Below are 13,962 nucleotides of genomic sequence, written 5' to 3' on the forward strand. Positions count from 1 at the left end.
GATATATAAGATTATCCAAGCATTTAAAGCTGTAAGAAAAGAGGGAAAAGTATACACACATATACACTTATTTTTTGTCACTTTTTTTTAGTGGTGTTTCTTTGTTGAAATGTAGGCCTACACATTTAGTTTTTAAAATGTCTCTCACCGCAGTTTTTAACTCTTTTACGTTTGTTCTGAGAAAATGGCTGTTGAATTATTAATGCATACTTTTACATGAATTGGTATAGTATAGAAAACTGGCCTGTATCTATTTTTAATGTATTTTCCATTTCCACCTTCTCATTTCAAGGCCTAGTAAATGACAAAGATTCAAAAGATTCTATGACAGAAGGAGAAAATCTTGAAGAGGATGAAGAAGAAGAAGAAGGGGGAGCTGAAACAGAAGAACAATCTGGAAATGAAAGTGAAGTAAATGAGCCAGAAGAAGAGGTGATGACTTTTATATATAGCAACATAGAGTACATTTGTATAAGAGTATTTTGATTATACGAGCCAAAATTTTTTTAATACATAAGACTTCCTCCTTAGTTGTTGTTTTTTGTTTTTTGTTTTTTCTTTTTTCTTTTTTTTTTTTTTTTTTTGAGACAGAGTCTTGCTCTGTTGCCCAAATTGGAGTCCTGTGGCGCAATCTTGGCTCACTGCGACCTCTGCCTCTTGGGTTCAAGTCATTCTCCTGCGTCAGCCTCCCGAGTAGCTGAGATAACAGGTACCTGCCACCACGCCCAGCTAATTTTTGTATTTTTAGTAGAGATGGGATTTCACCATGTTGGCCAGGCTGGTCTTGAACCCCTGACTTCAAGTGATCCGCCCCTCACAGCCCCCCAAAGTGCTGGGATTACAGGCGTGAGCCACTGCACCTGGTCTCTTATTTAGTTTTATGATAGTAAATGTAACTAGTAGTATATTTCTATCATAAAACCCCTTGTTTAATTGAAAGTTTTCTTTTTGAGATGGAGTCTTGCTCTGTCCCCTAGGCTGGAAGTGCAGTGGCACGATCTTGACTCACTGTAAGCTCTGCCTCCCGGGTTCACGTCATTCTCCTGCCTCAGCCTCCTGAGTAGCTGGGACTACAGGCGCCCGCCACTGCGCCCGGCTAATTTTTTGTATTTTTAGTAGAGATGGGGTTTCATCGTGGTCTCTATCTCCTGACCTTGTGATCCGCTCGCCTCAGCCTCCCAAAGTGCTGGGTTTACAGGCGTGAGCCACCACGCCCACATTAAAAGTTTTTAAAGAAAGTAATAAAATACTGATCATAGCATTTTTATTTAATAAGCAATTTAAAGAAAAAAATTGTTTGATCTCCACATGTCTTTTTTTTTTGTTTTTTTTTTGAGACAGGGTTTCTCTCTGTTGCCAAGGCTGGAGTGCAGTGGTGTGATCATAGCTCACTGCAGCCTCAACCTCTTGGGCTCAAGCGATCCTCCCACTTCAGCCTCCTGAGTAGCTGAGATTGCATGGACGTGCTACCACGCCCAGCTAATTATTATTATTATTTTATTTTTATTTTTTTTGTAGAGATGAGGATCTTGCTGTATTGCCCAGGCTAGTCTTGAACTCCTGGGCTCAAGCAATCCTCCTCCCTCAGCCTTTCAAAGAACTGGGATTACAGGTGTGAGCCACTGCACCCCACTTCTTGTGTATCGTAATCTCGCTGTTGAATATGGACTTTTTAAAAGTCAGTGGATTTTATACTCTTCAGAGCAAAATTACTGGCTAGATATTAATGAGCTTTGCTTTATTTTTCCCAGATCTCATGGTTATATGAAATCCGAAATTCAACATACACCATAGTAATTGATACACCCTTTTTGTATCTATGACTCTATTAAGCTAAACCATATGAAATTGCTCTTGTACTGTTTCTGACTTAGCAAAATGTCATTTCTGTATGATTAAAACTAGCAGTTTTAATTCTTTCGGTTTTGTCGATGTTTGATACAGTCTTCACTGTCACCCAGGCTGGAGTGCAGTGGCATGATCTTTGCTCACCATAGTCTCCACCTCCTGGGTTCGAGCAATTCTTGTGCATCAGCTTCCCAAGTAGCTAGGATTTTAGGTGTGTGACACCAAGCCCAGCTAATTTTTGTGTTTTTAGTAGAGACGGGGTTTCACCATGTTGGCCAAGTTGGTCTCGAACTCCTGGCCTCAAGTGATCCCCCCACCTTGGCCTTCCAAAACGCTTGGATTACAGGCGTGAGCCACCATGTTCGACCCATGATTCTTCAGTTTTTTCTTCCAAACTCACTTACGTTTAAAAGTTCCATGAAGCTGTGCACATCTGTAGTCCCAGTTACTCAGGTGGCTGAGGTAGGAGGATTGCTCGAGCCCAGGAATTCATGTCCAGCCTGGGCAACATAGTGAGACCCTGTTTCTTTAAATTATAAAAAAAAAAAAAAGTCGAACAAAATAAAAGGATGTCTGGGATTTGCTTTATAATCTCGTAGATTGGGGAATGGGTTAGGGGTATAGAAGAAAAAAATGAGAGTTTAAAAAGTTAGAATTAGTCAGGAGTTCGAGACCAGCCTGGTCAACATGGCGAAACCCCGTCTCTACTAAAAATACAAAAGTTAGCCAGGCGTGGTGGCAAGCACCTGTAATCCCAGCTACTCGGGAGGCTGAGACAGAAGAATGACTTGAACCCAGGAGGCAGAGACTGCAGTGAGCCAAGATCATGCCACTGCACTCTAGCCAGGTGACAGAGTAAGACTCTGTCTCAAAAAAAAAAAAAAAAAGAATTCTGTGGCCAGGCGCGGTGGCTCAAGCCTGTAATCCCAGCACTTTGGGAGGCCGAGACGGGCAGATCACGAGGTCAGGAGATCAAGACCAGCCTGGCTAACACGGTGAAACCCCGTCTCTACCAAAAAAATACAAAAAACTAGCCGGGCGAGGTGGCGGGCGCCTGTAGTCCCAGCTACTCGGGAGGCTGAGGCAGGAGAATGGCGTAGACCCAGGAGGTGGAGCTTGCAGTGAGCTGAGATCCGGCCACTGCACTCCAGCCTGGGCCACAGAGCAAGACTCCGTCTCAAAAAAAAAAAAAAAAAAAAAGAATTAGTAAGATACGAATAGAATACTGATGAAATTAAAATGTAAGTCATGAAATTAGCAGTTTTTCACTGGAAGTATTATTTTAATTAAATATTGAAAAAAGTTTAAATTTGCAGTCAATACTTAAGTGTTTTGGGGAAGTTTAATTTCAGTTTTAAAGTTTTTATTTGAGTAAATGGGATGTAAATATTTTGAGAATGTGGGTTTAATATTTAAAGGAATGTTAATTGTTTATAACATTCATAAGATAGATTTGCAAACTGGATTTTTAAAAAGCTTTATTTAGAATTAAAGAGAAAGGACTCATAATTTAAGGTGATTAAAGGTTTCTGCGGTCAGATGTAAAAATCCATAAGGCTGTGTTTCCTTCAGCCCTAAAGCTTTGTAACTTATTGGATATTTGGAATGCTTTAACTGCATAACAAATGGCTTTGCTGTTAGTTAAAAAGGATTGGTTGTGAAAAGATAGGCAATAACGTACGGTTTTCCTAATTGGCTAGTATTTATAGGCAGTGGAAATGCACCATTAAGTATTTATGTTATTTGCTACCACTTTTTCTTTACAACTTTAGAACTTCCTTAGATATAAATAAGTTAGTAAAAATTTAGAACTGGAATATGTTTCTTTAATTGGCTTCAGTGTACTAGATGGGCATTACATTGCTTTGTTTTCAAAATGAGGTTGTAATAGAAACATTCAGTAATAGAATTCAAGTTGACTTATTAAGTATTTTATAACAGCAAAGGGAAATGAGAAGGTATTTCCATTTCATATTTTCAGACTAATCTTATGGTTGTCTTGGATTTGGCTACTGTACTAATTACATGAGCAGTATCTAATAAATCCAGCATCCTTGGTAAATATGACATTAAGGAGCGCTCATTTTCTTACTAATTTCTCATTTGAAGAGTTCTGATATGTTTCCTCCTCTAAATGCATTTTCTCCTTTTTAAACATGAACTTTATACTTTTGATAGTTATATCATTTGTAACCGTTACTTACTTTTCCAGTTGGAGAATGCATAGTGCACAGGATACATGGGTGTTTGCTGCGTAAAAATACAAACAAAACGTGCGGAGGGAGGTTCCATGTGCTTGTGTGTGGAAGTGAACTGGGACTGTGGTTCACTTTGTGAGAAATGAGGTTGGAATAGTTCACTTCTTTCACCTCAAGACCAGTTTCCCGTGACCGCCCTCCAAACATAAGGAGGAGAAATTAATTAAAGAAAGAAGATGCATTGATTATGAAGTGATAAGAGCAATGGATATTCTACAGTTATTTACTTTGAGACAGAAGGGTTATAATTCAGCTCTTCAAAACAAATTCTGTGTTCTATTTTTATCTTGGTCCTCAGCTGTTCAAGGTTCTATTTGACCTTTTGAAGAGTGGGGGTGACTCTTAGCACCTGACAACCAGAACATTTTCTCTTAAACATCAGCTATCTAAGTTAAAGATAACTGTTTCAATTAAATGTTCTTCTGTGACAACTCCAGTATTCTCTAGCATTGTGTAATTTATCAACAGAAAGTACAAGATTCATTCTTATAATAGCAATAATAGTTATTTACTGAGCAATTGTTATTCATGGTTACTGCCCTAAGCGCTGTCTTTGTATTACCATTTCTCATACTACCCTTGCAATAGGTGGGAAACGAAGGCACAGATAGGTTGAATAATTTTCCCAAGATCATAGAGCAGGTGGTGGCAGAGCCGGTATTTGAACTCAGGCAGTTCGCCTTTTGCTGCGCTGTTCCTCTTGCTTTCCCTAGCCTGCTTAGGTTTTGTGGTTCATTGGCGAGCACTTCTTAATTCCACCCATTGTTGTATCAGTGTACAGTGGGATTAGGACAAATGAAATTCTTGTTCAAAATCTTAATTTGAAAAATTAATGCATGCTCCATTCCCTGAATAATATGAAGCATAAAGGATGGAGAGAGGGAAAAAGTTAATGTATTTTAGCTTAGTTTTTGAATGGGAAGTGTCTTTTAAGTGTTAAGAAAGGATTCATTTTTTCAAGAGCAAATTTAAGAGCACCTCTATTGCAAATTTAATTTTGAATTATAAAATTAATTCAGAAAACATTAATGCATTTGGGGGGGAAAAGGTAATGTATTGATGTACATTTTCTTTTTGAGTGGGGGATGGAGTGTAGCTCTGTCGACCAGGCTGGAGTGCAGTGGTGCAACGTTGGCTCACTGCAATCTCTGCCTTCCAGGTTCCAGTGATTCTCTTGCTTCAGACTCCTGAGTAGCTGGGATTACAGGTGCCTGCCACCGTGTCTGGCCAATTTTTGTATTTTTAGTAGAGACGAGGTTTTGCTATGTTGGCCAGGCTGGTCTTGAACTCCTGACAAGTGATCCCCTGACCTCGGTCTTCCAAAGTGTTGGGATTATACCATGGCGCCGGCCATTGGTATCCATTTTTGAAACGTTTTCATTTTAGGAACTCAAAATCTTCAGCTGTCTATACACTGTTATGGTTTTGGAATTAATTGCTCCATACACTAAAGATAACACATTTAAGTCATTTGTTTCAGAAATTATTTCTCAGCCATCTTTGCACAGTGAGAAGCAGCTGGGTTTAGTGGGTTTTTTTTTTTTTTTTTTAACTCTTAAGGAACCATGTTGGGGGTGACTTGTGATACTGGGGTGGAGGGGCAAACAAAGCTCCACTCTGTGCTTTGTGCCCTTTGAAAATCTATCGGAACTCTGCCCCGTCTTCTGTTTGACCAGAAATTTCAGCTGATCGAAGTGGATGGAGGCAGGGACTGACTGTGATAATGGGGTGAAGTAGTCTTTGAAAACCACCAGTTAGGGGAGCTGAACGGCCAGGTCTTCTGCTTAATAGCAGTGTGCCCTTGGGCAAGTCACTTAACTTTCCTGAGTCTCAGTTTTTTCACATGTAAAATAGGAACAGTAAAGTTTGTCCTTGCATCCTCAGACTTGGGTAGAGCAAACAAAATGAAGTGTATGAGAATACCTTCCAAACCGAAGTGCTTTATGAAAGGTATTGCTGTATCATTGCTTTCAGTTCATAATGCTGTTATATTTGAACTTTTGTTGGTTTCCGTTGCAGTTAGATGGGTATTAAAGAACTACTGTGAGACATTCAGATTAGTCTCCAGATTAGTTTCAGGAGGAGGAGAACACAAAAGGCTCAGGAAACTTCTTCATTGTGGAATTCAAGGAAGAGCTTCTACAGTAGATCTCTGTATTGTTAGATCAGTTGAAGGCAGTAAGATGGGTTTTCAACTACCAATTTGTCTTAAATGTTACTAGCTGACTTTGCCCTCCCACTGGAAGCCAACTACATAAAGAGCTAAAAGTTGAGAATAGTAAACAATTATACAGAAGTTTTGAAATCTTTTTAAGGCATGTAAAATATGATTAACTTCTCAAAGTGCTTTAATCTTCTAATATTCAATAATTTCAGGAGGGTTCTGATAATGATGATGATGAGGGAGAAGAAGAGGAGGAAGAGAATACAGATTACCTTACAGATTCCAATAAGGAAAATGAAACCGATGAAGAGAATACTGTATGTATGGCTGAAAAGTTTACTTTTTGAAATTGTGCAACATTTTTATAGTATTCAAATTTTAGTCACTAAACTTTTGTTTCTTTTGATTATGAAAAATGTTTGTTTAGAAATTCATTTTCAATTTGTTTTCCTAACCATTTTCTTTAAATTCTTTTAACATTGAATAATGTTAGATATTTTACTCACTTTACTCCTTGAGTTATGTTGAGCAAGTTATCAATACTAAAAGGCTTTGCCCTAGAAAACATTACAGTTAAAATTTCTGGTCTGATTTTGTTGTTTTGTTTTAATAAGGAGGTAATGATTAAAGGCGGTGGACTTAAGCATGTACCTTGTGTAGAAGATGAGGACTTCATTCAAGCTCTGGATAAAATGATGCTAGAAAATCTACAGGTATTAAATGTCGTTTGTTCCAAAGACTCTTCTCAATACAAAACATTGCAGCCCATTATATTCTGGTTCATGTGAAGGCCTCTCCTATCTAAGTGTCTCTTCTGCAGCAGCTTTTGCTAGATCATGTGTAGACAGCTTGCAGGTAGCTGCTTGTCCTTCTTGCATCCCACATCCTGATTTGCATGAGGTAGAGTCGGTGAAAATGCAACACACACAAGATTTGGAACAGAATAATTTCATTATGCCAATCTTTGCTTTTATTTCTTAAATAGTATTTCTTTTTTTTTCTTGAGACGGAGTCTCACTCTGTTGCTGGAGTGCCCAGGCTGGAGTGCAATGGCACGATCTCAGCTCACTGCAATCTCCACCTCCTGGGTTCAAACAATTCTTGTGCCTCAGCCTCCCCTAGTAGGTGGGATTACAGGCATGTGCCACCACCCTGGGCTAAGTTTTGTATTTTAGTAGAGACGGGGTTTTACCATGTTGGCCAGGCTGGTCTCGACCTCCAGACCTCTCAGGTAATCCGCCTGCCTCAGCCTCCCAAAGTGCCGGGATTACCGCGTGAACCACCGTGCCCGGCCTATTAACTCATATTTCTAAGACTTCTTTCTTGCGGTTTGTTTGGAAGCCAAACTGTGCATAAGATAGACATTTGGGGTCATTTAATTTAGTAAATTCTTACATTTATTAGTTGAATAGCTTCTATGTTAATGGAAAAATGTTTGTTATTTAATGTTTAAAGAAATACTAGTTGTTTAATGTATTCATAACATTAATAAACTGGATTTTCTAAAAAACACCATCTAGCAGTTTTTTGAATGCCACAGTAATTTCAAGTAACTATATTTTTCTAGAGTTAGAGGTAAAATCTTAGACTGCTTACTTCAGCCCTATATGTACTTGATGTTAACCCTTTGGTGACTTGACGAGTGGGTTTGTTTGTTTGAATGGCAGGATGCAGGCCCCGTTGGGGTGGGTTTGGTGGAGAATGGGAAGGGAGGGAGTGAAGATACTGGATATAGATAAGTCTTGAGGAGTTTTGCCAGAAAGGGAAGAGAAACGGGGAGGTAGCTAGAGAAGGTCATAGAGTTAAAAGACAGGGTTTTTTTTTTTAAAGGTAGAAGATATTATGGAATCTTTATATGCTCATGGAGCAGTCCTTTAGAGTTGAAATATTGGATTTTACTTTCCTTGATGCTGCTACAGCCAAAGGTATGATCAAGTACAAATTAGTGTTATAGGTGTCTTAGGTGATCTTCTTTCTTTAAATATTAAAATAACATGTGTTCATATATCCAGAAAGCTCCTAATTTATGAAATAAATCTTACATTTATTTTATTTAGGAGCCCAAGCAATCCAATAAAACATAATCATTATAATCCCTTGGAGGAGAGAATGGTTTACTTCTCTGAGAAACTTCCCATCTTATATGAATCAGTAGCCATTTACTCAGCCACTCATTTCTTTAGCAGATATGTTTATTGGGTACCTACTGTGTGCCTAACAGTGTGCATCAGGCTAAGTATAAAGTGGTAAATGCAACTGACGTGGTTCCTGTTCTAACAGAAGGTAGATATTTAACAACTAAACAAATACATCATTTCAAATTGTGATGAATGCTAAGAGCAGAATGCTTTGGTAGAGATTGAGGGAAGGGCATTCCTAGATAGGATAATGGGGAAGACGTCTCTGAGGTCATGAATTTCAAACAGGGCAAGTAAAGTGGAGCCATCCATCCAGGTGAAAATTTAAGGGAAGATGGGAACAATGTGTCAAAAGTCTTGAGGGAGAAAAGAACCTGTGTTTAAAGAACTAAAAGAAGGCCAACACTAATAGAGGGCGGGGCACAATCCTATGTGGGAGGGTAGAGGTACCCAACAGGGCAAGACTAAATTCAGGGAGCCTGGACAGAAGGCTGTTGTAGTGAGTCAGGTGAGAGATGATGGTCAGCTGTCTAGCATATGGCAAGACACACGGAGAGAAGTCTGGATTTCAGCTATTCAGGGGTAGAATGACCTGGCTTATTTGTTGCTGCAAAAGATATGGGTGTGTAGGGGGTGAGGCATCAAAGATGATAGCTGGTTTTCCAGATTGGGCCACTGGCTAATCTCTGGGACAGGAAACAAGGGACCAATGAGCAGAAGTTTCCCTTTGCCCATGTTACACTTGAGAAGCCTTAAGGTGTCAAAATGGAAATGTATGGAGATCAGAGGGATATGTGGAGTGAAAACAGAAATGTGATTGGTAGAGTATATTTAAAGCATTGGAACAAATGATTCATCCCCGGTGTAAAGTGTGGAGATAGAAGAGAAGCAGGGTCAGAATTGAGCCCTGAAGAACCCTAACATTTAGAAATAAGGTAGAAAAGCTGATGAAGTCAAAGGAATAGAAGTTTTTGATATGGTCCAATAATTTTTGCTTATTGACAGTTCTTGAAGAAGCAAGCTGGAAGGATGGGAAGATATAATCAAGGAGGGAAGTTTGGATTCACATTTTTGCAGGAGATGTGCTTTTTGTGCTGGAGAAAAACTTAATCCTATACTAGGCCCTAGTTTTTAAGCAATATCAAAATACTGAACAACTGTACAGTATCTCTTTGTTTTGATAAAATTGTCACAGGAAGATGCAGTATCCTAGAGATACTAGTTTTCCATAAATCAAGCCCTTAAACTTAGTGTAATCCTAATTATATCACACCAGGAAGATGTTTTGGTTTTGCAGGGGAAAGAGAAGAGCAGGGAGATCAATGCAGAATAAATTTAAAATTATTTCTTAAAACATCTGTAAGAATAAGCAAAATAGAGAATGCTAACAGATTTTTGGGAAATGAGTGAAATGCTCTACAAGATATGAAAATATGGCCGGGTGCGGTGGCTCACACCTGTAATCCCAGCACTTTGAGAGGCCGAGGCGGGCGGATCAGAGGAGGTCAGGAGTTCAAGACCAGCCTGACCAACATGGTAAAACCCTGTCTCTACTAAAAATACAAAAAAAAATTAGCTGGGCTCGGTGGTGGGCACCTGTAATCCCAGCTGCTCGGGAGGCTGAGGAGGAGAATCACTCGAACCTGGGAGGCAGAGGTTGCAGTGAGCCGGGATCGCACCATTGGGGACAAGAGCGAGACTTCATCTCAAAAAAAAAAAAAAAGATAAAACGTTTTAAACTGACAATAATAGTTTGATACAGGAACAGATTAATGAAACGGAGGAGAATACAAAATCGACCCAAAACATGACCGTTGAATAATATGATGAAGATAACATTGCAAATCAGTTAAGGGAAAACAGACAATAAACAGAAATAAAGCTGACTTTCCATTTTATTTCCACACCAGAATTAATTGCAAATCTATCAAACACTCCCATAATTTTGAAGACTGTTGGGCCCTGCATCAAGTGCTTTACATCTATTCTTTGCACAGTGCTGTCAGATACTGTTAGTATTCTTTTGCTTTAGCTAAAGAAACAGAGGCTTGGAAAGACAAGAAGCTTGCTGGCCAGGCACGGTGGCTCACGCCTGTAATCCCAGCACTTTGGGAGGCTAAGATGGGTGGATCACGCGGTCAGGAGATCGAGACCATCATGACTAACATGATGAAACCCTGTCTCCACTAAAAGTACAAAAAATTAGCTGGGCGTGGTGGCGGATGCCTGTAGTCCCAGCTGCTTGGGAGGCTGAGGCAGGAGAATCACTTGAACCCGTGAGGTGGAGGTTGCAGTAAGCCCAAGATTGTTCCACTGCGCAATCTCTGCCTGGGGGACAGAGTGAGACTCCGTCTCAAAAAAAAAAAAAAAAAAAGAAACTTGCTTATGGCCACATGGCTAAGAGGTGTGAGAGTCTGTTCTCAACTATTTTACTGTGTTGCCTTCTAGCACAGGATGCTATGAGAAACTTGAAGAAATGACAGGAGGAAAACGTTTATAGTCTACACAAAGGCCTAATACTTCTATAGCAAACCATTGAGAAATGATAAATGATCTAGTTTTTTTTTTTTTAATTGTATGAAAGGTAATGGCAAAATCATGCCAAAGCTCATGAGTAATAAAATAGTGTGCAAATTCAGATGAGCCTTTTCACTTATCAGACCATCAGATACTGAGATTTACTAAGTGATAATACCCAGTGTGGTTTTGTTTGAGTAAACGTATTTGTAAATGTCTGTCAGTCCAGCTTTTTTAGAGGGAAATTCAGTAAACCTGTCGAATGGGCTTGCCAGTTGATCTAAAAATTTACCCCTACTTGTTCTCTTTATAAAGCTAAATATACAAAGATATCACATTGTGATAGGAAAGAAAGTCCTTCCATGTGTGGGAAGGAGCATTAAAAAAAAAAGTCTTGGTTGTCTGTCAATAATCAATTAAATAATAAGGGCATATCGACGTAATTCGCTCTGTATATACTCAAAGAAAAAGATAACCAAGATATAGGATTAAACAGAAGAAAAAATACGTATGTTGAGTATACAAGAGTATGCATAGTGGTTGCTTGTGTTTATATGTATATATTGTTCGTATATGCAAGAAAAAATCTGAGAGAACATACTCCATTGTTAATAGTTGTTGCATCTTGGGGTTGGGGCAGAGGGAAGTAGCTGGAGGAGTTAGTATGGACATACTTACCAATGCATTTTTGTATTTAAATATTTTATGAAGAGAATATGTTAATGTTATAATCAGGGAGAAAAATCAAGATTTGTCTATTGTGATCCTTTTGAATTTTAAGAAAAAAGTCTTTATAAATCTTATAAACCTGGGAAGACTTCAAGCAGATTATAATAAGCTGGAGCTTAAAAAACAATAAAACAGGATTTTACTTGATTTGCAAGTCTCTTGAATATATGGGGCCTGTATCAGAAGACTATTTAAATGGTGGTAGAGCAGTTTCCAAGACATTGAGGGCCTTTCAGCATGACCTGCCTAGCTTCATGGAATATTCAGCTCTTCCCTCTTTGCTGCTCATTCATCAGTCCTGTGTTTGCAGTTCCCTAAGTGCACCATGCTGGTTCATGTCCTTGCTTTGCACCTGTTCTTCCCCTGCCTGGATTCCCTCCACATCCCCCAAACTGCTCTTTTACCATTTGCTTGGAAGAAGTCGATGAAGTCTTTAACATTCTCAAATGTGCCATTTCTATTCAGCCTTTCGTGAAAGGCACGCAACCACTGCCAGCCAGGTACAGGTAGTCACTTAATCTCCTCCACAGGTGTTATACACCTATGATGTATCATCATAATTGTTTCTGCATCTGTCTTAACAAGCTTATTGAGCTCTTGGAGGGTAGTGGCTAAGTATTTTTAACATTACTATCTCCAAGCCTGTAACATATGGCAAGTCTTCAGTGAAGGTTCATTTAATTAATTGGTTGGAAAGTTCATTGTAAATGTTAAAAATAATTGATATTGCCAACCAAGGAATTAATCCGAATGGTCATAGATTCCATTCATTCTTCAGTACTCCCTGAGTGCCTGCTGTGGGTAACGCCCTGCTGGGGAGCCCTGGAGAAAGGGATGCAGTGATGAGCCCATGCTGCCTGAGATTATGAAGGAAGATGTGGTCTAGGAGGATGCATAGAAGGGTGTGGTGTATTTAAGGAGCCGGGGCAGGGGGGCGGGGTATTTGTGAACGCAGCGCACAAGTGCTTGGGAGAGGGCTGGCAGTCAACAGCAGCCAAGTCCCATAGTTCCTTCCATGTCGTAGGCAGAGGTGTTAGGTGGAGGGAGAAATACTCCCTAGATTTATCCACGGTTCAGAAAGAGTATTATGGTGGTTGTGATTGTTGACTGTTACAGTTCTTATGATTGTTGTGTTTTAAGAAATACAGCATTGAATGAGTTTGCAATTTATATTGACATACATCCATATATATCTTGGAGTGTTTATTATGTCCTTTTTAATTTCTTTTAGCAACGAAGTGGTGAATCTGTTAAAGTGCACCAACTAGATGTTGCCATTCCTTTGCATCTCAAAAGCCAGCTGAGGAAAGGGCCCCCACTGGGAGGTGGGGAAGGAGAGGCCGAGTCTGCAGACACAATGCCGTTTGTCATGTTAACAAGAAAAGGCAATAAACAGCAGGTAAGAAACTGCCGGGCCTGTAATTATAGCTGATTGTGAGTTATCCCGTTTAAGGAGCAACTTTGTTTTATTGGTTTTAACTTATCTTTGACCTACAAGGGGATAAGGTTTGCACAGTTTTAAAGCGTTCAGTGGTAGAATAATTTCATCCCTTATATGGTTTGTCTTTTGTTTATTTGCTTGTTTGTTTGAGACAGAGTCTCGCTTTGTCACCTAGGCTGGAGTGCAGTGGCAGAATCTTGGCTCACTGCAGCCTCCACCTCCCAGGTTCAAACGATTCTTCTGCCTCAGCCTCCGGAGTAGGTGGGATTACAGGCATCCACCATGACGCCTGGCTCATTTTTGTATTTTTAGTAAAGACGGGGTTTCACCATGTTGGCCAGTCTGGTCTCGAACTCCTGACCTCAGGTGATCCGCCCACCTCGGCCTCCCAAAGTGCTTGGATTACAGGCGTGAGCCACTGCGCCTGGCCCCTTATGTATTTTAAATCATATATATTTGTTAGAATATGTAACTACCTTGATATCTAGCACAAACGTCCACAAGCAAGCCCCGGGCAGGGAAGGAAAGGAGGATGGCGACTGATGCAGCTCCGGAAGAGGCTTGGCTGCCGTCACTTGAAAATCACACCAACCCTTCTCTATATCCCTCTCCATTTTTGTTGTTTGCTCTTTCCCCCTTCATACAAGATTGTCCCTCAAAACCTTTTCCCCCTCTACCAAGCTGTTACTCTAGGGACTCATTGTTGATTTGTCGTATACTTATTGAGCATCTACTATGTGCCAGGTACTATTCTATTCAGGTCCTGAGGCTACAGTGATACACAGACCAATGTGCCTGCCCTCGTGGAACTTACCTCCTACTGAGAGAGTGAGAGAGACAAATGCACCTATTTGTAGATAGTGAAAC

At 39.8% G+C, this 13,962-nt stretch overlaps 1 protein-coding gene across 3 annotated transcripts in view; it reads left to right on the forward strand.

The window, feature by feature from the left end:
• Positions 1–13,962, forward strand: part of UPF2 (UPF2 regulator of nonsense mediated mRNA decay) — a 129,833-nt gene that overhangs the window by 93,510 nt on the left and 22,361 nt on the right. For all 3 annotated transcript variants that reach the window (XM_021943037.1, XM_021943036.2, XM_009213971.2), the window contains exons 16-19: positions 293–432; positions 6,483–6,587; positions 6,885–6,983; positions 12,886–13,053. In XM_021943037.1, the coding sequence (XP_021798729.1) occupies positions 293–432; positions 6,483–6,587; positions 6,885–6,983; positions 12,886–13,053 (512 nt within the window). The remainder of the gene's footprint in view (positions 1–292; positions 433–6,482; positions 6,588–6,884; positions 6,984–12,885; positions 13,054–13,962) is intronic.

This window comes from Papio anubis, chromosome 11 (assembly GCF_008728515.1).
Source record: "Papio anubis isolate 15944 chromosome 11, Panubis1.0, whole genome shotgun sequence".
NCBI classification, from domain to species: domain Eukaryota; kingdom Metazoa; phylum Chordata; class Mammalia; order Primates; family Cercopithecidae; genus Papio; species Papio anubis.